Source organism: Pinus tabuliformis, chromosome J (genome assembly GCF_031772625.1).
Source record: "Pinus tabuliformis cultivar Carrire ecotype Pingquan chromosome J, CPIR1, whole genome shotgun sequence".
NCBI lineage: Eukaryota > Viridiplantae > Streptophyta > Pinopsida > Pinales > Pinaceae > Pinus > Pinus tabuliformis.
In genome coordinates this window covers 62,937,204-62,962,039 of record NC_142295.1, presented here as the reverse complement: position 1 = coordinate 62,962,039, position 24,836 = coordinate 62,937,204, and the positions used below count along the sequence as shown (strand labels likewise).

Here is a 24,836-nt window from a genome sequence, read left to right as displayed (position 1 = left end):
ACTGAGGACATCAACTGAGCAGAGCAGCGGTAGTAGAAAACAGCTATTCCGAGTGACAAAAGTTGTTCCTAGCAGAGTAGCAACAAGGAAGGGGTGACGTAGTGCCTGCGTCATCAAGATTGAGCCAGGAAGAGGCAACACAGAGGCTGAGGGAGGCAAAGGAAGGCTCACGCAGAGCCACGTAGAGGCCAGGAGGGTTGACGTAGTTGGTTGAGGAGGTTGATTTGCCGGTACTGGGATTGCGCAAAGCCTAGGAGCTCTAACCTTCAATTTGCTGTGGTTTAGGAGGCTGTGGGTAAGTTGCAGAGTGGAGTTGGTGGGGTACTATAGTCAGAACAGTACCTAATAGGGCAAGACCAAGGAGGAGGGAGTTGATATCGAAGGTTTCTAGCCAAGAACTCTGGATCAGTGGTGTAGCGGCACTAAGGATCGGAGTGGGGGCATCTCGACATTGGCAGAAGGGTTTCCAGGAGGGAAATCGAGGCTCAGAGGGAGTCATACTGAGAACTTCCAGGAGGGAAGTAGAGGAGCAGCGAGATGGCAGTGAACGGGGTAAGAGACCAGGACAGACTGGACGGAGCCTCAAACTTCGTAGTCTGGAAGGCCAGAATCTTATCTGTTCTAGACAGGAATCGTGTCAAGCACTTTGCCTTGAGGACAATAGCTATCCCAGTTGACCCATCTGATAACGACAAGTACGAGGAGGCAATGGCGAGGGCCAATGTTACTTGGGAGCGGGAGCGGAAGCGGGGAGCGGGAGCGGAAGCGGGAGCGGGAGCGACCATTTTCAGAAGCTCCCGGTTTGGGAGCGAATCCGGGAGCGATTTTTTAAAAATATATATATTTTTTATATTTTTTAATTTTTGATACATATATGTCAACAGTCAACAAAAACATGTAGAATGATGGATTAGATATAAAAAACATAAAAAAGCATAGATTGAACCATACAACAACAATCATCTAGAAGTTATAATCTTCATCAACCACGTCCACAAGTTAGTAACATAGTAACATACAACATATTGAGTCTCCTGATTCATCAATCTTAAAGTTTCAAGCTTTCAAAATTCAATATATAACATTTATCATCATTGATCACCAAAGTTGTACTTGTAAGCTAAGTGTAACCATTACAACAAATAATATCTGACATGAAATGAAATGTTATAAAATGAAATGAAATGAAACAACTTTCAACTTTCATGAAGCATCATATTCATAATTCATTACTAATGAGTTATAATTGCCAACTTCAAACTTAAATTGTCATATATTGTTTAAAAAAATATCATAATAAATATGAAAGAGTCAATAGTTATAAAAGCTACTATAAACTAGAAAAGAGAAGTATATCTATTTCTTATGCTTGGGCCTCTTTCCACCACGAGAAATGTCTAATTTTTTAGTCTTGTTGGAAAATCAGGATCTTTGTCATTAATATCACCCTCTAAGCATTAATATCCAGAGGTATCTTTGTCATTACCTCTGTATCTGTAGGGATCTTTGTCATTAATATCACCCTCTAAGCATTAACATAAGATAGAACAAGCATTGCATGTCAAGTCAAGATTTTGTTTGAGTGATGCGTACATTTTTAGGAGGGTCATGATAGAGGAGTTCGACAAACAATGTCACTAACATCAAGGTACATAGAGGGATTGGTGTTCTTGATTAAATACGAGTTCCATACCCTAATACATGACAAAAGTCAATGGAAACATTGCAATCCCCCAATCCTGAAATCCTGAAAAACTGATAAGTCTGCTGGATTTTGAATGAAATCTAAAATTCTACTTTCTCCATATGAAATCCAATGAGGCCGAAACCACTCTCAAACATCCTGAGTCATTTCATGGTAATGTTAAAAATTTAAGTAAAAGGATGAAAATGAATATTAAGGAGAATGTCACTTTTACTTTAAGAATTTAACATTACCATGAATAGCATATCAATACTAAGGCCTAGACTTGATCATTAAGTTGCCCCACTCAAAAATTATTTGTTTCTTTCAAAAAAAATTGCATTTCAAACATTACTACAAAAAAAAAATTGCAAAAAAGGCAAAACGCTCCCGAAATCGCTCCCGAAAAGGCAGGGAGCGAAATTTTTTTTAGGGAGCGCGCTCCCGAAATCGCTCCCATTTCGGGAGCGATTTCGGGAGCGCGCTCCCGACCCGCTCCCGAGTCGCTCCCGCCCGGAGCGCGGATTGGGAGCGGGATCGAGGGGGGGGGGGCGCTCCCCCGCAACACTGGCGAGGGCCAAGAGCATCATTCTTGAGGGGATCAAGGACCATGTAGTACCACATATTGCCGAAAAGGAATCGACAAATGAGATGTGGGAGGCCCTAAAAAACTTGTACCATCATACTTCTGTGTAGAGAAGGATGTTACTAGAAAATCAACTGCGATCATACCAGGTGCAGAAGATAGAACATATTGACCCATTCCTCAGTTGATTGAAGGAGATTCGGGATTAGTTGACTTCCATTGGGGCAACGCCGGATCTAGAATTGATCGTGAGAACAACCCTGAACGCAGTCTCAGAAGACTGGGAGGTGTTTGTCCAGAGCATACTAGGTAGGGCTACCCTTCCAAATTGGGAGGAAATGTGCGCTGCTTTTTGCCAAGAAGAGATCAGAAGGCTGAGCAAGGCGGGAAGCAGCCGCAAGGGGATCATAATCAAGAAGGAGGAGGAGGTGGATGTTGCCCTAGCATCTGAGGGAAAGCAGGAGAAACGAAAGAAGAAGGACCTCTCCAAGGTCAAGTTCTTCCACTATGGGGAGTTGGGTCATTATGCGACCCAGTGTCCAAGGAAGAAGAGCAAGGGAGAGGCCTCCGAGACCAAGGTTGTGCTAGCAAGGGCAGAGAAGGAAGTGGAGACAGACGATGACTATGCCATGAGTGCACACACACCACTTGAGCGGAAGTGGGGAGACATCGAGCTGTAGTCAGATGGACTACAGGCGATGAGGGGCAGGATCCTTGAGGTACCCAACATCTTGGATTAGACCTTGCTATGGGAGCCCCAAAGAGGAGTAGCAGTACTGGCAGATGTCAATAGAGACAAATGCGGATGGAACGACAAAGGGAGCTATAGTGCAAGATTCCCAGGACAGCATGAGGCAGTAGTGCGAGAAGCATGGGAGTGTTGCACCAGTGCAGGATGGCACAGAGAGGTGTGCAACAGTGCGAGATGCATGGAGTTGTTGCAGCAGTGCAGAGGTCAGAGAGGGAGCACTTGTCAGCGATAGAGGGAGTTTCAACATCGAGGGTGTCTCTAGCCTGACAGAGATGTTAGAGTTAAGAGATCAGTTACTTACTTCTCAGTAATTGAGTTGCAGTGCAACAGTTAGCAGTGGTAGTGCTATGGGCAACACGATGCAACATGATGAGAGGGGTTGCAGTGCAGATGCAGCAGTGGCAGTGGCAGGGACATGGGCAACATTACGGATGCAGAGGGAGTTGCATTACAGATGCAGTAGTGGCAGTGGGAGAGCCATGAGCAGCAGTACAGGATGCAGCAGTGCAGAGGATGATGGGCAACAGGCCTACCATCAACACAGGGATCGATGTTAGATGATCAGGGTGATACTCAGTGAGGAGTATTGCTAGAGCACAATCCTCGCTAAGAGGGTGTGTTGATTTGGAAGAGCATCGGATGTGCTCTAGCCACGAAAATTGGTGGAGAGGCTAAGGCACGTGAGATCTCCAATACCCAGAAAGGGTTTGGGCAGATTCTAAACAATTTGAGAGATATTAAAATAATTAATATTTTTAATGGAGTCCGTAAGTCTAAACTTAGGGAAAATAAAATATTAATGTGAATTAATATAAAACTGTGTTAGAATGGTCCAAAAGTCCTGGATCAAGCTAGATCTAATCTTAGCCGTTGATTAGGGACTTAATCTCAGCTGTTGATTTGTCAACGAGAAAAGTATAAGAGGAGGCTTGAGGGTCACTTGGAGAACACACCAAGGGATCAAGATTTCGACTTTCTGGGGCTGGGTTTGCTGAGAAAGTTGAGAGAGTGATCAGAGTTGCAGCTGAGGGGCAGTGAATACAGAAGCAGAGAGGCAGAGATATCACCAGGAGAATCAGCGCAGTAGCCGGAGAGAGGGACGCAGAGGCAGCCAAGGGTTCACGCAGAGCAAGCTGGGGCTTACGCAAAGGCAGCCAGAGCTGCGCAGTGCCTCAAAGGGCCAGCATGGGTGACGTAGAGGGCAGAGGGCTGATGGAGTGCCTCCTGAGGCTGACACAGGCCAAGCCAGAGTGACGCTGGGCTAACGCTGGGCCAGAGAGAGGCTGACACTGGGGTTTCGTGGGGCAGATTGGAGCTGTGACGCTGCCAGAGTGTTTATCCGGGGTTTTAGCCGGAATATCTGCTTCCGAGTAGAGAGGTACTACTACCGATATTTTTCTCTGGTGGGTGAGCCAGAATTGTCACCCAGATTGTATTCTGAAATTGCTTAATAAATCAAACTCTCATATCATTGCACCGGTTTTCCCGCATTGAGTTTTTCCAGGGACATTAGTTCAAAAACAACGGTGTCACTTGTGTGCTTGTTTCTATTTCCTTCAGTTGATGATTTGTAATGTGTTGAGCATGTACTTGTATTTATTTCGAGTATTTACATGGTAAATAACTTGTTAATTAATAGAACAAGTAGGTAGGAATAAATCAGTAAAGTGCATGAAGGGTTTCTAATGTGTCAGACTTAGAAATTCCAACACCCCACGCTCCCAAAAAGCAGGGTATGCGCGGAAACTCGTAAGCGGGTGTTTCCTCAATTTTCAGGGTGGAATCCTCCAAATGCGGTCGTTTCCTAGGCGAAAGGGGTCGTTCCCTTGACAAAAATCACAATTTTTTTTAATTAAACAAAAAATCCTAATTTTTATCAATTGAGAAGGGTTTAAACTTTATTCTCAATCTTCATTTCACATTGTTTCATCTTTTCATGATATTGCTCTGCTTAGTGGTCCTCTCGTCCTTTCACATTTGCTTTTCTGTTTCAGACTTAAGTTTATTTTGAATCTTGATATATGATATATTAGACTTGAGTCTTGACTCTATAAAAATTTGACTCTTGATGTATCAAACTTGACTTTTATTTCAGTATTCAGTATTCATAGTTGGAACTTCAATATGGTTTAAACTTTAAAACTTTAAACATTTATTTTCATTGTACATTGTTAGTAGTTACACTGTACAGTGACAAACTTACATGTATGATGTATGATTATATGATATCATGCTTTTCATTTTAAATTTGTTTCGGACTTCAGTTATATGATTCATCGATTTATCATTTATCCTTCATGATGTAAGTGTTATATATTATATAATGATAAAGACAATGACATTATAAATATTAAAATTTCAATGATGTATCATATATTTTTATATTTATAAGTTTTGAAGACTTTGACGTCCCCCCACGTTTCCTAAAACTTGGTGGGGAGATTTTGCATAGGCTGCTCCTGCGTATCCCTGCTCCCTCGCCCCCATGTCCCAGAAACTTGGTGGAAGATTGGTTTTGGGGTTTTGTAATTTTATTTGTACGGGTTAAATCTGAAGAATTTCGAGGGTTTCAAGAGATTCAGCCTTTGGAAAATTTCCGTGAAGGTTTCTAGAAGTGGATCTAGGCCTAGGAAGGCAAGGACCACCTTTTTTTTTTCCTTCCTGCCTCAACGAGAAAGTATTAACCCTCAAAAGAAAATTTCATGGTATTTGGGCATATTCTGGAGATCTGAAGCGAAGGTTCAAACATTTTGGAGGGTTCTTAGAGATTTTTGGGGTCTCATAACTCTGGCCATAAGGCCTCCAAGTCTTGCCATCATCCTTTCTGGGTTATTTTACCTTAAGCCGCAGACCTCTTCTTGGCCATTTCTCCCTCATCTCCTAACGACAGCCCTCTTTCCTGCCTCCTACCTTCTCCGCTCCCCTTTCTCCCTTGCTGTGGCTTGCTGCCCCTCACCCTTTACCTGACGCAAGCCCAAAGGGCCTTCCCCTGGCTGTCTCACCCTCCGCTGCCTTGTTATCCATCTCCCCTGCCTACCGTAGCCTCCACCCAGCCTTCCGTGAGCCCGTTTCTCTTCTTTCCCTCCTTGGAAACCTCCCTCCTCCTTCCTTCTGCAGCTTTATCCCTCCGTAGGCCTCTGCTATCCCCTTTGCTGCCTCACAGCAGCCTCTCCCTCCTCTCCGCTGCCTTTCTTATCTCCACTTCTGCCTCCGCTCCTCCTTTTTCCTTGCCTTTCCATCTTCGGCAACCGTTCCCTTTCTCTGCTGCCTCATGGCTTTCAAGCCTGCTGTGGCCCCAATTGCCTCTCCCCTTGCTTCCGCTATCCCTTTATTCCCTACGGTAGCCCTTATCCCTCCACCGGTGTCCAAACGCAAGTCTGTTTAGGCCTTTCTTCATTTGTGGCAGGCCTATTCAGGCTTTTCCTTGTCATCAGCAGGTCTCTTAGGCCTCTACCCTCACTTTGGTAAGGTCCCCTTGGCTTGTCTCCCTCAGCGCATACTTTCATAGGCCTCTTCTCTTTGCCTTATCCCCTCTTCCCCATTATATCAGTCACTGTTGGTGGGCATAAATTTCCCGAGTTGAGCATTGCAGCGAATTGGAGTGGTTGTTCTAGTGCCTTGCAGGTGTTCCATCTACTGAAGAGGTTTTGGACAAGTGACTCAACATGGCCCAGGGTCACTGGTTTGTCTCTCTAACTCTCAAAGATCTCTCTGTCCTTTAAATGCAGCATCTGAAGTGGATGGTGAAATTGGAGTAACACATTTATAAATCATTCATATGATTTGGCATGCATTATTTCATGACCGTCACAATTTTTTTTAGGACTGCAATATCAAGGTCTGATTTAAATAGACACTCATTTCTTGTTTGTTGCCCCAGAATTCTCACCAGAATTAGATGACGAAAGTATTCCGCAAGTGTCATTATCAGCTATGACAGGTATATCACAACCTCAGACTCTAAAGTTAAAGGGACACATTAAGAAGAACAACGTGGTGGTTCTCATTGACTCTGGTAGCACACACAATTTTTTGGATGCAACCATGGCCAAGAGACTCAATATTTTTTCATTTCCCTTACCAAACATGAAGGTAATGGTAGCAGACGGTAAGAGGATTGAAAAGGTGGGGAAATGCCATAAGGTTAAATTGCAAATTCAAGACTTCAGTTTAGAGTCTTCATTTTTCACAGTACCATTAGGAGGAGTAGATGTAGTCTTAGGTGTCCAGTGGTTACGAACCTTAGGTACTTATGCCGCTAACCACCAAGTACAATTTATAAAATTCAAATGGGGAGGTCAAAAGTACAAATTACATGGGTTCCAAGCACCAGAAAATCAAATTGTATCATCATCTCAGATGATGAAGATGATTCGAAGGGGAGCACCTGCTTATGTAGTACAATGTCATCAGTTAGAAATGTTATCTGCAAATATGACCAGTGAAGAGTCACCAGAGATACAAGATCTAATTAGGAAACATGAAGAAGTATTTCAAGGCCTACCTCTAAAGATGCCGCCTAATAGGGAAATTGAGCATACAATAGAAGTCAAGGCAGGATCAGACCTGGTTAACATCAAGCCATACCGATATCCACATCACCAAAAAACAGAAATCGAGAGACTAATCCAAGACCTCTTAAGGTGTGGAATCATCTTGAAAAGTAAAAGTCCTTACGCTGCTCCAGTGGTGTTGGTAAGGAAGAAAGATGGGTCATTCAGGCTATGTATTGACTATAGGGGATTAAACAAAATAACAATTAAAAACAAGTTTCCAATCCCCTTTATCGACGAAATGTTGGATGAGCTACATGGCGCAAGGTATTTCTCAAAATTGGACCTAAGATCAGGTTACTATCAAATTAGAATAAGATTAGAAGACATACCAAAAACCGCATTCCGAACAAACGAAGGTCATTATGAATTTAAAGTAATGCCGTTTGGATTAACCAATGCACCAACAACGTTTCAAGCAACTATGAATGAATTATTTCGCCCACATCTCAGAAAGTTTGTATTAGTATTCTTTGACGATATTCTAATTTACAGTAAAACTTGGAAGGAGCACTTGCAACATTTGGATAAGGTTCTTACACTACTTAAAGAACACCAATTTTACGCAAAAAAATCCAAATGCACCTTCGGAAAGGAAGAAGTAGAATACCTTGGACGCATTATATCCCATGAAGGTGTAAAGGTGGACCCTAACAAAGTCCAAGCTATAAAAGAATGGACCAAACCTGTTAATATATCCAAGCTAAGAGGGTTCTTAGGTTTGACGGGATATTACCGAAGGTTTATTAAAAACTATGCACATATAACTGCACCTCTAACAAATCTTTTAAAGAAGAATTTGTTTCTATGGGACGAGGAAGCAGGAAGGTGTTTTGAAAAATTAAAAGAAATTATGTCTAATGCTCCCGTATTAGCAACACCAGATTTTTCTAAACCATTTATCATTGAGTGTGATGCTTCTGGATTCGGTATAGGTGCAGTACTATTGCAACAAGGACATCCAATAGCTTTTGAAAGTAGGAAGCTCAATAAAAGAGAACGCCTCAAATCCACATACAACAAAGAAATGCTCACTATCATGCACGCACTAGCTAAGTGGAGGGAATATCTTTTGGGAAGTAAGTTTTCTAATCGAACAGACCATAACAGTCTCCAACATCTCCTTCAACAAAAAACACTTTCCGAAGAACAACAAAAATGGATTGAAAAAATTGCCGCTTTTGACTTGGAAATACTACATAAAAGAGGTAAAGACAATGTAGTAGCAGATGCCTTATCCAGGAAAGATGAAGAACCAACACTAATTGCAATGTCGGTTGTTGTTCCAAAGTGGCTTAACGAAATTCGAAGTGAGTATGCCAAGGATCCAGAAGTAACAACAATAATCAATAACCTTCCCAATAACTCAAAATTTGAGTGGAAGAATGATATCTTATGGTATAAGGGAAGAATATATCTAAATACAAATTCCAAGTTTAAGTTTAAGATACTCAAGGAATTACATGACTCACCGTCAGCTGGACACGTAGGATTCTTTAAGACTTACTACAATGCACGTCAATCTTTCTTTTGGAAGGGAATGAATCGTGATATTCAGAAGTATGTAGCAGAGTGTGACACATGTCAAAGGAATAAAAGCGAAAATATTACGACACCAGGATTACTTCACCCCTTAAACATTCCAAATCAGAAATGGGAAGAAATCTCAATGGACTTTATCGAAGGATTACCAGTATCTGAAGGCAAGGACAAGATTTTCGTAGTAGTCGACAGACTCACCAAATATGCTCACTTTATGGCAATAAAGAAGTCATACTCAGTAAAAGAAATCGCTGAAATATTTTGCAAAAATATATATAAGTTACACGGTTTTCCGAAGGTCATTGTGAGTGATAGAGATGCCAAGTTCAAAGGTAATTTCTGGAAGGAATTGTTCAACCATATAGGAACTTACCTAAATATGAGTTTCGCTTATCACCCTCAAACAGATGGCCAAACAGAGGTTGTCAAACAGAGGTTGTCAATAAATGTTTGGAGGCCTACCTACGTTGCTATGCTACAGAAAAACAAATAAATGGGCTCAATGGCTACATCTTGCTGAGTGGTGGTATAATTCCACTTATCATACATCAGCAAAAATGACGCCATTTCAAGCTCTATATGGGTATGAACCCCCAAAATGGAAGGATCTAGCTATTGTCCAGACAAATCTACCCGCTGTTAAGGATCAACTAGAAGTGTCAGGCCAGGGTAACTCCAGAATGGACAGAGAAAAACTGATTGCATAATTCATTAGCTAACTATCATTTATACACATAAATGGGACGGATCAGTTCATCTTCTTGATGACTGTTCGTGTTCCAGTTCACCCATCCGTTGAGGATTAGGTGTCAACATTCCCCCCCTTAATCTGAAGGGATGTTGGTGAGTCCAAGCATCGTTCTGAATCTTTCAAGCTTTTCTCTTCCAAGCGCTTTGGTGAAGATGTCTGCAATTTGCTTGTTTGTGGAACAATGACGGAGATGGATTGTTTTGGCCTCAACATGATGTCGGATCAGATGATATTTAGTATTGATGTGCTTAGTGCGATCATGGAACTTTGGGTTCTTGGCCAACTTTATTGCAGAGGTGTTATCAATCATGAGTGGAGTTGATTGTATTTGTTTTACCTGCAAATCTTCAAGAATTTTCCTGAGCCACACAATTTCTTTCGTTGCTTCAGCTTCTGCCACATATTCTGCTTCTGTTGTGGAATTTGCTGGTACTGATTGTTTGCGTGATCTCCAGGAGACAGCTCCTGATCCAAGACTCATAGCATATCCTGAAGTAGATACCCCAGTTTCTTTGTCTCCATCGAAGTCTGAATCAGAGTATCCAATCAAGTTGAAGTCGTCCACCTGTGTATACTTGATTCCAAGGTCTTGAGTTCCCTTCAAGTACCTTAGAACTCTTTTTGCAGCAGACCAATGTCCCTCACAAGGCTTTTGCATAAACCTGGAGAGGATTCCAACAGCAAATGAAATGTCTGGTCTGGTAGTAGTGAGGTAGATGAGACTTCCTACAAGCTGTCTATACTTTGTTGCATCCTCAAATTCCTTTCCTTCAATAGATGTGAGCTTCAAGTTTTGTTCCATTGGAGTAGAAAGAGGATTGCACTCTGTCATGCCAAATCTGTTTAACAAATCTCCAATGTATTTCTTTTGAGAAAGAAATATGGATTTTGGATGTTGGGTTACTTCAATGCCAAGATAGTAATGAACATAGCCCAAATCAGTCATTTCAAAACTTTTTCCTAATTCTTTCTTTATGGATGCAATATAGCTTTCATTGTTCCCTGTCATTAAAAGATCATCTACATAAACCACAAGATATACAACTGTTTTGCCAACTTTCTTGACAAATAAAGTTGCATCATCAAGATCAAAATGTTTGAAGTTGAGTTTCAGAAGATGCTCAGTTAGTTTTTCATACCAGGCTCGTGGTGCTTGTTTGAGGCCATACAAGGACTTCACAAGTTTGCATACTTTGTGTTCATGTCCTTTCACAGCAAATCCTTCAGGCTGGGACATAAAAACATTCTCTTTTAGATCTCCATTCAAGAATGCAGTTTTTACATCCATTTGATGGACTTTCCAACCGTTCTGAGCAGCTAGTGCAAAGAGTGTCCGGATGGTGGCCCATTTTGCTGTGGGGGCAAAAGTTTCCTCATAATCGACCCCTTCTTTCTGTGCAAAACCTTTTGCCACAAGCCTAGCTTTGTGCTTGTCAAGTGAGCCATCAGCTTTGTACTTGTTCTTGTAGACCCACTTGCAGCCAATTGGTTTGGTTCCAAATGGAGGATCAACCAACTTCCAAGTGCCATTCTTTATGAGGGCATCATACTCCTTTTGCATCGCTTCTTTCCATTCATCATGAGAAGCAGCTTCTTTGAAGGAAGTTGGTTCAAAATCTGTAGACAAGTTCAATTCACAATCATAAGTAACATCCATATCAACAGGTGAATTAGAGTTATTTACATCACCTCCATCTTGTCGGTTTGTATTTCTGGTTCCTGTTTTTCCAATTTCATCAGGATGAACACTTTCAAGTGTCTTTGTCAGCCACTTTGGGGGACCTTTCTGAGATGGTCCAGGCTGCTCTGTTGATTGAGTTGGGACTGAATCGAGATTGAGTCTCCCAATTCTATCAATTACATTACTTAAAGCATCATCCGTTGTTGGAGTTTCATGCAGGGGAGATTGTTCTTCAGAAGAAGATTCCACATGTTGTTCTAGTATAGGAATCCCCCCTTCAAGATGTGGAATCTGATTATCAAACTCTTGAAATGATTTCGGTTTTGTGAATCTATCCAAGCGATCAAGTTGCCGCTCAACAACACTGTCAGATTTGGATGATTCAAGAAAAATGACATCTCTAGATACAACAAACTTTTTATTTACTTCATCATAGAGATGGTATGCTTTAGATGTGTTTGAATACCCCAGGAAGATACACTTACGACTTCTAGCACCAAGTTTGTTTCTATGTACCTTTGGTATTAAAGCATAACAGGTGGAACCAAAGATCCTGAGATGTTTTACCGAAGGAACATGTCCATACCACAATTCATAAGGAATCTTGTTTCTTATAGCACTAGATGGACATCTATTCTTTATATATGCAACACATAGAACAACATCAGCCCAAAACATTATCTTTACATTTTTGAAGAAAAGCATGGATCGTACCATATTCAAAATTGTTCTGTTCATTCTTTCAGCTACACCATTCTGTTGAGGATTATAAGGCACAGTTGTTTGATGTTTAATCCCATGTTGGCGAAGATAGTGTTCAAATTCATTTGATGTATATTCTTTTCCATTATCAGTGCGAATAGACCCAATATGAGATTGTGCATCATTTTCAATCCACTTATGAAAATTCTTGAATGTTTGAAAAGCATCAGATTTGTTCTTCAATAAATAAACCCAACACATTCTGGTGTAATCATCAATAAATGTCATGATATATTTATTTCCATTTGCAGAAGGAACAGGCATTGGACCACATAAATCTGAATGAATGAGTTCAAGCTTCCTATGTGCTCTTGAATGTGAATCATGAAATGACTGTTTGCTATGCTTTCCTAGAATGCAAGCATCACATTGCTTATGTTTTCTAGGAATTGTAGGCAAACCAGCAACACCATTTTTCTTCAACAAGCGGAGACTATCATAGTCTAAATGTCCAAATCTAGCATGCCATAATAAACTTGACGGAAGTGTACCTTCTTCATGATGAGAAATATATGAGAAATGTTGTGCATGAGCAGAGGTTCCTTACAGTTTAAGAAGTCTTTCTTCTTCTATACCCCTCATGACAAGTGATTGGTCAGATGCCTTTCTTACCTCAAGCTTTCCATCAAACATGTGAATGGAGTGACCTTGCTGGCGGATGCGGACCAGGGACAACAAGTTTCTCTTGAGCTGTGGGAGATATAGAACATGATCCAGAAGAAAGTCTGGAAGACCAGGCAGTTTAAGCTTGATTGTGCCAAGCCCTGATGGCTTGATTTTTGACTGATCTGCAAAGTATACTGCTCCATCAACATTGTCAGTGAAATCTTCAAAAAAATCTTTCCTATGAGTCATATGACAGGTTGCTCCTGAATCAAGCAACCAATCATTTTTCGAAGAAGCAAGTGAAGCATTAAACAAATCTTCATTTACTCCAATGTTACATTGTGCCTCAATATAGTGAGCGGATTCAGGTGCTTTACCTTTGTCTGTGTCATCAGTTTTACCTTTCTGCTGGTTTCTTCTCTGCTCAATTTTGTCCCATGGTAGCTTGCATGTAGAAGCATCATGTGATCCATTTCGTTTGCAGCGAATGCAATGCAGATCTGCTTTTTCTGCTTGAGAATGTCTGCCCCCCTGCCTCTGAAGTATCTTCCTCTTCCTCTTCGTCCACCTCTTCCTCTTGTAGAATCTTGAGCAGGATGTTTTTCTTTATGAGCAAGGCAAACAGTCTCTTCAGAAGATTCAGGGACTGTCTTCTTTCCAAAGGCTTTCTATCTTTCAACAAACTTTTTCACAAGAGACTCAAAGGTTATGTCTTTAAGATTTCCATTTGCTTGTAAAGAGTCAAGATAATTGGAGTAGGTAGGATAGAGTGCTTTGAGAAAGGCAATAAGAGAGATATCCAGCTCAACCTTAGTGGATTTAATATCATGCATTATAGACTTTATTTCAGATGCAAGAGCAAGAGGATCATTATTTTTCAGTTCAAGAGTGAAGAGTTTAATCATGAGCTGAACAACTTCAAGTGCAGAATGTGAATCATAGAGTTCTTTCAGCTTTTGACGACTTACTTCTTCATTTACAGATGCTGCGATCAATGCATAGGCTTTGCTGTTCTTGTTTTCCCAAATGACAAGTTCTTTATCTGATGTAGGCTGCACAGGGTCTTTGTCTTCTTCTCCGACACACACTCCTTTCCACAACTCATTGTAGATGAGGGTGTGTTTTACCATCCGAGACCATTCTGAATAGTTCTCCTTGCCAGTGAGAACTATTCCTACCATAGAAATGATTGAATGCATTCTGTAAAAGAATGTCTCTGCTAAAAAAAACTTCTGTTGATAAAAAAAAATTCTGCTAAAAAATCCTTATGCCACAGCCTTATGCACTTTATTTTCTTCTAACGTTTGATAGAAGCATCAACATTTCTTATATCACTGCAATATTACTATGTTTTGAAAAATGCGCAATGGATCACTTCAATATATATCACTTCATTCTATTAATATATCACTTCAATATATTAAAAATGCGCAAGGGATATATCACTTCAATATATATATCAATGCAAAATTATTATGAAAGCAGCGCAATATATAAAACTTTTGAATGATACAAATGTTTTTGAACAATACTGAACACTTTCAACTATCCCAGCAGCTTCGTGTCAAGAATGCATGGAAAACGACCCCCTCGTTGATTGGATCCAAAATAGCGCCCTCCCCGGGTCGGCTCGGGCTGACAGGTGCTTTGATCAACGGTCTTCCCTGCTTCAGGGAGAAGCACTTTTGGTGAAATGGTACTGGAAGCCCGACCTAAAAGAGCTTTCACATCAAATGCTTGACCCGGGTCATGGCCTTCAGGGTCTTGCTTCTGCGTTCGTCTGCCATTGATAATCCGAGAACTTCATCGGTAGGAAACCAAACGTTGTGACATCCTGGATCTGTGAATCCATCAACAGAACAGCTTCAGTCGGAGCTTAGGACAGTAGCTCCCGAAGGAGGACTGGGAAATCGACCTTAAGCAATTGGTTCTCAAGGGTAAGATAGCCCAGGGCGCTTTTGGCAGTGTATATAGAGGAGTCTTGGATGGTCAGGACGTTGCAGTAAAACTGCTCGACTGGGGAGAATAAATAGTGAAGAACAATACTCATAGGTGTCTGTTGAAAGACGTCCGAGTTCAGTCAAAGAGTCGGAAGACAAGGTCTTTCTTAGCTCATGGAACCAATGCCCAATGCAACTGCAACTGCCAAGAAGCCCAGAGTTAGTACCAACGGATGAAAATTATGGGACGTGAATATCCCAAAGACCAAATGAGAAGTTCTTGAAAAAGGAAAAAGGAATATCGAAACCCCTGGTAACATCCAACAGAATTCAAGGTAGCGGACAGGTTTGTATAAGGTAGCTCAAATGGGTGATGCAGAATATGCAATTAGTGTTTCGAAAAAGAGACCAGCGGAAAGGGAGTTGTCAAGGGATGCTGATCCAAATGCTGAGGATGAAGAGGAAAATCGTGAAGGTTGATCGAACCGAATTCTCTTCCGGTGAAACGCCTAATCCATTTGCAGCCATAGAATTGGTTTCACCTACTGCTACTCCGCAAGTGGTAGACGACAGACGGAGAGGGAGGAGAGCGGCAGACGGAGAGGGAGGAGAGCGAGAACAGGCCGCAGAACAATCAATGACTCTTAACCGATACTCAGAGACCCAATGACACGCAGGACAGAGGCATTATGGCAAACGTTCAGGCAGAGGCGCCAGTGAAACGTTCAGGCAGAGGTGCCAGGCAAACGTTCAGGCAGAGGCATTATGGCCAGAGGAGTTACAAGGAATCTGGGACCTGTGCTCTGATACCATGTCAGGCCAGGGTAACTCCAGAATGGGCAGAGAAAAACTGATTGCATAATTCATTAGCTAACTATCATTTATATACATAAATGGGACGGATCAGTTCATCTTCTTGATGACTGTTCGCGTTCCAGTTCACCCATCCGTTGAGGATTAGGTGTCAACAAGAAGAAACCCAAAAAATCGTCCAAATATTAAAAGAAAACCAGAATAATGCAAGGAATCGTATGAAGCAACAAGCGGACCGTAACAGAACCGAAAGAGAGTTTGAAGTGGGAGAATGGGTATTTGTTAAGCTCCAACCATACAAACAATTATCTTTAAAACAGAAAGGAAAAAACAAATTGGCACCAAAGTTTTATGGACCTTATCAGATTAACAAAAAGATTAGCCAAGTTGCGTATGGTTTAAGCCTTTCAGAGACAAGTCGTGTTCACAACGTCTTCCACATATCTTGCCTTAAAAGGGCACTAGGTAACAATCAAACATCACAAACAACACTTCCATCCCTTGATGATGAGGGAAGAGTCATTTTAGAACCAGAAGGTATTTTGTCTACTAGAGAAAAAAAGCTTCGATATCGTACTATCAAGGAATATCTGATCAAGTGGAAGGACTTGCCCGAAGAAGAAGCTTCTTGGGAGAATGAAGCATTTTGTCAACAACATCCGTCGTTACGTATGCTTTGAGGACAAAGCATTCTTTTGAGAGGAAGGCAATGTTATGTAAAAATTAGTTAGATTAGGTTATTATTTAATATTCAATTAAATTAGATGAAAGGGCACGATCATAAGATCATGCCCTTTCCCCAAAGGGTGTCCATGGCGGTATATAAGCCAGGCACCCGCAATTGTAATAGCATCATCTGTAATTTCATCTCTTTAATAAAATATTTATATATATAAAATTCTGCGTATCTTAAAGTTCTCTGCTCCAATTAATAAAATAATATATAATGTGTCCTAACGTGTTTTGTTCCTGGGGGTCAACGTGCCCGTGTTGGACACTCGAATTTTCGTGTCTTGCGTGTCCCGTGTCCCTGTGTCAGGGGAATTAGGAATCGGTTGCATGGTTTCATTTTTGGTTTACTCTGCGTAATAGAGGCGTAGTGTGCCGTGTGCTCCGACATTAGCTTCAGTGTGTGCTCTGTTAGAGATTTCAGTAGCAAACCATTATCATATCATTTCAGCAGCAATCAAGAGATTTCAGTTACTGTTTTTTTTACTGATTAGTATGCAGCATTTTATAAACTTTTAGAAGTAGATGCTTCTGGTTCTATGTAGTCACTGGTTAGAAGTCAGGACTCAGTACTTTCAATCATGTTCGGACTCAACTCAATATATGTGTATATATTTATTTATTGAATTCACTGATTTTTTCCCGATCCGATTAAAATTCTTTGCTCCTTTGCCTCGCCGATTTATTTCCGATTCCGAGTCTGGTAACATTGGTATTCAGCTGTATTTCGGTCATATATAAAGGCTGTATTCAGCCATATTTTAGTTGTATACTCTTGTATTTGGTCCTTTTTTCAAATACTGATTTTTTCTGTATTTTATTGTTTTATGCCCTTGAGGTGCACTCTGCTTGGGTCTTTCATTTTTGAGATGAGAGGGTTTATGAATTGTTTACTGTTAGATTAATGAACTTGTTTAATGCTTATTGATAGATTAGTGAAATTGTTTATTTCTGACCTTGTTCACATAGTTTTGTGAAACACAGCTTGCGGTACTGGCTGGTGATTTCTTGCTTTCAAGGGCATCTGTGGCACTTGCCTCATTGAAGAATACAGAGGTAAATTTGATGAGACATGCTATTTTCAGCTTCATTCATTTTATGACTTGATGCTATTCATTATATAAACTTTAAAGGCATCTTTTTATTCTTAAAACAATTGACATTCACCACCATGGAGAATTTCATGCCTTGTTGTGCTTTGCTGCATAATATAAAACATTTGTTTTTTCCTTTGTTCAAATGCAAAAAAATCATATTCAATGGGGAAAAATACGCCTCAGTATGGCTTCAATAGTTGGAAACCTATACAGGATTGTCTAGGAAGTGTGGAAACTAAACATGCAGAAGAAACTAAAGCATACAATAACAACAATTATTATACTTACGCAGGTTGCTATGCAATAACAGCAATTATTGTAGTCATGCAAATTGCTTCAAATCATTGAGGGTTGGCTTTATGAGCAAAGAATGGAAGAACAAAACGCAGAGGAGAATTGCTGCTTGAAAGTTGTGTGTTTGTATACTCAAATTGTCATATATGTAGTATAAATTTGTGACAACATTGGAGAGTGAAGACAAAAATAGCTCTTCAAATTTTTATAAAACTAGCCTAGAACTAGTTACTAAACAATGATAACGTTTCTTTTGTGAGGAGCACTAAAAAGTTAAAACACATTAGGATTGAAAAACAATTTAAAAATATACAGAATGTGTTTTTAGTGTTAATTATTTCCTCCTCACTTAGAGAAGAATGCCCCACAATTACTGATAAATATGGGGAAACTACTGCTCAAATGTTAGGTTCACTTTCCAATCAAACATGTAATAGTCTGCTTGTTTCACGTAGTTCTGGTCTTGTAATGGAGTTGTGAATCTTATAACGATGTGTTGAAATTTCCTTGCACCCTAGGTCAACTCTATGCCCTACCTAGGAACACAAACACACTAGAGATGCCCAACAATAAAGCATTTTGCACAATGGAATTTAACAGCAGTGAAATCAACAAAAGTGCACAAGAATTTATTGGCCCAAACACATCCCTTATCAGTCCATCAATAAGAAAATCATAGGGCTCCCGTACCAGGGATCGTGGCCCTTTCCAACCCCTAACACAATGCTAATATACAACAAAATTACAAATCTGTCCTTTTGACTGTTACAACTAGGGCTGAGGCCAAATCCTTCAGGCCCTCATCAGCCCATAAAAACAAAGACAAAACAACTCAGGATTTCATGATTTGGGGGTTGCAACATTTGCGTTGGATTTTATCATGTATGAGGCATGGAACTAGCATTTAGTCAAGAGCACCAAGCCCTCTATGTACCTCAATGTTTGATCCAGGTGGATTTAGAAATACCAGTGGCCTTGAAATAGCTCAAAAATCAAAGTCATAAGATGGAAGCGAAACCAGGATCAGGCCGTAGTGCTTGTCGCCTTGATTCCAACGGTGCGAACGACACTCAAATATGAATTTGTATGCTCAAGTTATAATGGGTCAAAGTTCTAGTCAAACTTGGCCAAGTGGTAGTTTTAGCGAGACAACAATTTGGCAGAGTCCTGACACATGGAATTTGGCCATCAGAACGGGAAATTTGTTGCCTACTTAATTTGCCTAGTGAAACTTAAAAACCGGCGAAAAAACTTTGGCTAATACGGGCTATATGGTTGGCGGGGTTGGTGGCCCGCCAACCAATTATATATATATATATATATATATATATATGGTGATAGGTGGTCAAACCCCGCCACGGCCTAGCCCAAACGACCCAACAAAAGTCGCATATATACATATTTTAATATGGTGGTCGGTGGACCTGCCCCCACACACCACTTGTAAATAGTACCGGGGTCGACATGGCTTGAACCCACCCGACCAGCATGGAGAGAGGTCCCAAACCAAAAGGTACTAATATTATATGTAACTATCGTGCTAGAGCCACAACATATAAACGATTGCTGCATATTTTCAAACCGTTGAGTTAAAAAATCAAAACAACGCGCCATATTTGGGGTGGGCGGGGTTTGAACCCTGTCTGCCCCCAACCAAATCCTAAAAATGTCGACGGTTGCCAACGGGCCAACGACCCAGACATTGTTTAGTCTGTCCGCCAAGTATTATTTAAACCTTCATCATGCCATTCGACGGGGACCAGTGGAGGGCGAACAATGGAACTAGGAGTGGCCAGGGGTGTGGAACCCTGAGCGAGGGAATCCACAAGATGTTGAAAATATTCCTTTAGAGGGCCAGAGGTGGCAGTGCCAGAATTTGACAAATTTATAGTTAATTTTGCATGTTTTTGCGCCAGGAATCCAATCGTGCAGTCCGTTTCTCTAGCTGAGGTCTCCATTTTCAGGTCATCATCTGAATTGGAGGTATAAGGGTCATTTTTGTAAAGTTGCTTGTAACTGATTTCTTTGATGCCACTTAATGAAAGAAGGCCTCCCCACTTTTGAGTAGGGCCTAGAGATGTAGCCCACACTAGGTGAACTCCGTAATCAAATCGTTGTGTCTTTGATCTCATGTTTGCTTATGATTTCCGCTTCTTTTCATGTGTTTTAAATTACTTGGAAAATATGCTCTGTTATATGCAATTCTATACGCATCCTTGAAGTTAAAAGATCTGGATCAAGTTTGGTATCAGAGCAGGTCTTCTTGATGCGAGTTGCATGAGTGAATGCTAACTAGGAACAGGCTCCAGAGGGGTGAAGAAAAACTTAAATCCTTTGATCCCGAAGCGGGGCGTGCACCACGAAGACAAAACATGGTAGATGAGGAAGCCCAATTGGAGGAAGAGCGAAATTATCGCAAGATCTTCTTCACCATGGCAGAGAAAGTTGACAAGTTGTTTGCAGAATATGAGAAGACAATCAAGCCTGAGAAGAAGGAACCAGATGATCATGCCTCGGTAAGTCATGAAGGTGAAGGAGAAGAGCCTCCTCCCTCTTCATCCTTTAGTGAAAGTTCTTCTTCTTCCTCTTCTCATCATTCTAACAAGAATTAGAGGAATGCATCTAAAAAGCCCTTTTTCAAGCTAGATGTCAAGTTTGATTTACCTATATTTAGTGGAGAATCTGTCAGGCCAGGTTAACTCCAGACTTTGCAGAAGAAAACTGATTGATTTATTTCATTAGGTAACTATTGTTTATATACAGGAATGTGACTGATCAGTTCATCTACTTGATGACTGTTCACATTCCGGGTACACCCAACCGCTGAGGATTAGGTGTCAACAATTCCCCCCCTTAATCTGAAGGGATGTTGGTGAGTCCAAGCATCGTTCTGAATCTTTCAAGCTTTTCTCTTCCAAGCGCTTTGGTGAAGATGTCTGCAATTTGCTCATTTGTGGAACAATGACGGAGATGGATTGTTTTGGCCTCAACATGATGTCGGATCAGATGATATTTAGTATTGATGTGCTTAGTACAATCATGGAACTTTGGGTTCTTGACCAACTTTATTGCAGAGGTGTTGTCAATCATGAGTGGAGTTGATTGTACTTGTTTTACCTGCAAATCTTCAAGAATTTTCCTGAGCCACACAATTTCTTTCGTTGCTTCAGCTGCTGCCACGTATTCTGCTTCTGTTGTGGAATCTGTTGGAACTGATTGTTTGCGTGATCTCCAAGAGACAGCTCCTGATCCAAGACTCATAGCATATCCTGAAGTAGATACTCCAGTTTCTTTGTCTCCATCGAAGTCTGAATCAGAGTATCCAATCAAGCTGAAGTCGTCCACCTGTGTATACTTGATTCCAAGGTCTTGAGTTCCCTTCAAGTACCTTAGAACTCTTTTTGTAGCAGACCAATGTCCCTCACAAGGCTTTTGCATAAACCTGGAGAGGATTCCAACAACAAATGAACTGTCTGGTCTGGTAGTAGTGAGGTAGATGAGACTTCCTATAAGCTGTCTATACTTTGTTGCATCCTCAAATTCCTTTCCTTCAATAGATGTGAGCTTTAAGTTTTGTTCCATTGGAGTAGAAAGAGGATTGCACTCTGTCATGCCAAATCTGTTTAACAAATCTCCAATGTATTTCTTTTGAGAAAGAAATATGGATTTTGGATGTTGGGTTACTTCAATGCCAAGATAATAATGAACATAGCCCAAATCAGTCATTTCAAAACTTTTTCCTAATTCTTTCTTTATGGATGCAATATAGCTTTCATTGTTCCCTGTCATTAAAAGATCATCTACATATACCACAAGATATACAACTGTTTTGCCAACTTTCTTGATAAATAAAGTTGCATCATCAAGATCAAAATGATTGAAGTTGAGTTTCAGAAGATGCTCTGTTAGTTTTTCATACCAGGCTCGTGGTGCTTGTTTGAGGCTGTACAAGGACTTCACAAGTTTGCATACTTTATGTTCATGTCCTTTCACAGCAAATCCTTCAGGCTGGGACATAAAAACATTCTCTTTTAGATCTCCATTCAAGAATGCAGTTTTTACATCCATTTGATGGACTTTCCAACCGTTCTGAGCAGCTAGTGCAAAGAGTGTCCAGATGGTGGCCCATTTTGCTGTGGGGGCAAAAGTTTCCTCATAATCGACCCCTTCCTTCTGTGCAAAACCTTTTGCCACAAGCCTAGCTTTGTGCTTGTCAAGTGAGCCATCAGCTTTGTATTTGTTCTTGTAGACCCACTTGCAGCCAATTGGTTTGGTTCCAAATGGAGGATCAACCAGCTTCCAAGTGCCATTCTTTATGAGGGCATCATACTCCTTTTGCATCGCTTCTTTCCATTCATCATGAGAAGCAGCTTCTTTGAAGGAAGTTGGTTCAAAATCTGTAGACAAGTTCAATTCACAATCATAAGTAACATCCATATCAACAGGTGAATGAGAGTCATCTACATCACCTCCATCTTGTCGGTTTGTATTTTTGGTTCCTGTTTTTCCAATTTCATCAGGATGAACACTTTCAAGTGTCTTTGTCAGCCACTTTGGGGGGCCTTTCTGAGATGGTCCAGGCTGCTCTGTTGATTGAGTTGGGACTGAATCAAGATTGAGTCTCTCAACTCTATCAATTACATCACTTAAAGCATCATCCATTGTTGGAGTTTCATGCAGAGGAGATTGTTCTTCAGAAGAAGATTCCACATGTTGTTCTAGTATAGGAATCCCCCCTTCAAGATGTGGAATCTGATTATCAAATTCTTGAAATGATTTTGTTTTTGCGAATCTATCCAAGCGATCAAGTTGCCGCTCAACAACATTGTCAGATTTGGATGATTCGAGTAAAATGACATCTCTAGATAAAACAAACTTTTTATTTACTTCATCATAGAGGCGGTATGCTTTAGATGTGTTTGAATACCCAAGGAAGATACACTTACGACTTCTAGCACCAAGTTTGTTTCTATGTACCTTTGGTATTAAAGCATAATAGGTGGAACCAAAGATCCTGAGATGTTTTACCGAAGGAACATGTCCATACCACAATTCATAAGGAGTCTTGTTTCTTATAGCACTAGATGGACATCTATTCTTTATATATGCAGCACATAGAACAGCATCAGCCCAAAACATTATCTTTACATTTTTGAAGAAAAGCATGGATCGTACCATATTCAAGATTGTTCTATTCATTCTTTCTGCTACACCATTCTGTTGGGGATTATAAGGTACAGTTGTTTGATGTTTGATTCCATGTTGGCGAAGATAGTTGTCAAATTCATTTGATGTATATTCTTTTCCATTATCAGTGCGAATAGACCCAATATGAGATTGTGCATCATTTTCAATCCATTTATGAAAGTTCTTGAATGTTTGAAAAGCATCAGATTTGTTCTTCAATAAATAAACCCAACACATTCTGGTGTAATCATCAATAAATGTCATGATATATTTATTTCCATTTGCAGAAGGAACAGGCATTGGACCACATAAATCTGAATGAATGAGTTCAAGCTTCCTATGTGCTCTTGAATGTGAATCATGAAAAGGCTGTTTGCTATGCTTTCCTAGAATGCAAGCATCACATTGTTTATGTTTCCTAGGAATTGTAGGCAAACCAACAACACCATTTTTCTTCAATAAGCGGAGACTGTCATAGTTTAAATGTCCAAATCTAGCATGCCATAATAAACTTGATGGAAGTGCACCTTCTTCATGATGAGAAATATATGAGAAATGTTGTGCATGAGCAGAGGTTCCTTGCAGTTTGAGAAGTCTTTCTTCTTCTATTCCCCTCATGACAAGTGAGTGGTCAGAAGCTTTTCTTACCTCAATCTTGCCATCAAACATATGAATGGAGTGACCTTGTTGGCGAATGTGGACCAAGGACAACAAGTTTCTCTTGAGCTGTGGGAGATATAGAACATGATCCAGAAGAAAGTCTGGAAGACCATGCAGTTTAAGCCTGATTGTGCCAAGCCCTGATGGCTTGATTTTTGACTGATCTGCAAAGTATACTGCTCCATCAACATTGTCAGTGAAATCTTCAAAAAAATCTTTCCTATGAGTCATATGACAGGTTGCTCCTGAATCAAGCAATCAATCATTTTTCGAAGAAGCAAGTGAAGCATTAAACAAATCTTCATTTACTCCAATGTTACATTGTGCCTCAATATAGTGAGCGGATTCAGGTGCTTTACCTTTGTCTGTATCATCAGTTTTACCTTTCTGCTGGTTTCTTCTCTGCTCAATTTTGTCCCATGGTAGCTTGCATGTAGAAGCATCATGTGATCCATTTCGTTTGCAACGAATGCAATGCAGATCTGCCTTTTCTCCTTGAGAATGTCTGCCCCCCCTGCCTCTGAAATATCTTCCTCTTCCTCTTCGTCCACCTCTTCCTCTTGTAGAGTCTTGAGCAGGATGCTTTTCTTTATGAGCAAGGCACACAGTTTCTTCAGAAGATTCAGGGACTGTCTTCTTTCCAAAGGCTTTCTCTCTTTCAGCAAACTTTTTCATAAGGGAGTCAAAGGTTATATCTTTAAGATTTCCATTTGCTTGTAAAGACTCAAGATAATTGGAGTAAGTGGGATAGAGTGCCTTGAGAAAAGCAATAAGAGGGATATCCAACTCAACCTTAGTGGATTTGATATCATGCATTATGGATTTTACTTTAGATGCAAGAGCAAGAGGATCATTATTTTTCAGTTCAAGAGTGAAGAGTTTAATCATGAGCTGAACAACTTCAAGTGCAGAATGTGAGTCATAGAGTTCTTTGAGCTTTTGTAAAGCTTCAAAGGCAGTTGAATATGATGAAATATGGCGACTTACTTCTTCATTTACAGATGCTGCGATTAATGCATATGCTTTGCTGTTCTTGTTATCCCAAATGACGAGCTCTTTGTCTGATGTAGGCTGTACTGGGTCATTGTCTCCTTCTCCGACACACACTCCCTTCCACAACTCATTGAAGATGAGGGTGTGTTTTATCATCCGGGACCATTCAGGATAGTTCTCCTTGCCAGTGAGAACTATTCCTACCAT

At 40.6% G+C, this 24,836-nt stretch overlaps 1 protein-coding gene across 2 annotated transcripts in view; it reads left to right on the top strand.

Annotated features, from left to right (window-relative positions):
• The window catches only part of GPS1 (geranyl diphosphate synthase 1), a 316,841-nt gene that overhangs the window by 103,367 nt on the left and 188,638 nt on the right, over positions 1 to 24,836 (top strand). For both annotated transcript variants that reach the window (XM_089377112.1, XM_089377113.1), the window contains exon 7: positions 17,383 to 17,454. In XM_089377112.1, the coding sequence (XP_089233238.1) occupies positions 17,383 to 17,454 (72 nt within the window). The remainder of the gene's footprint in view (positions 1 to 17,382; positions 17,455 to 24,836) is intronic.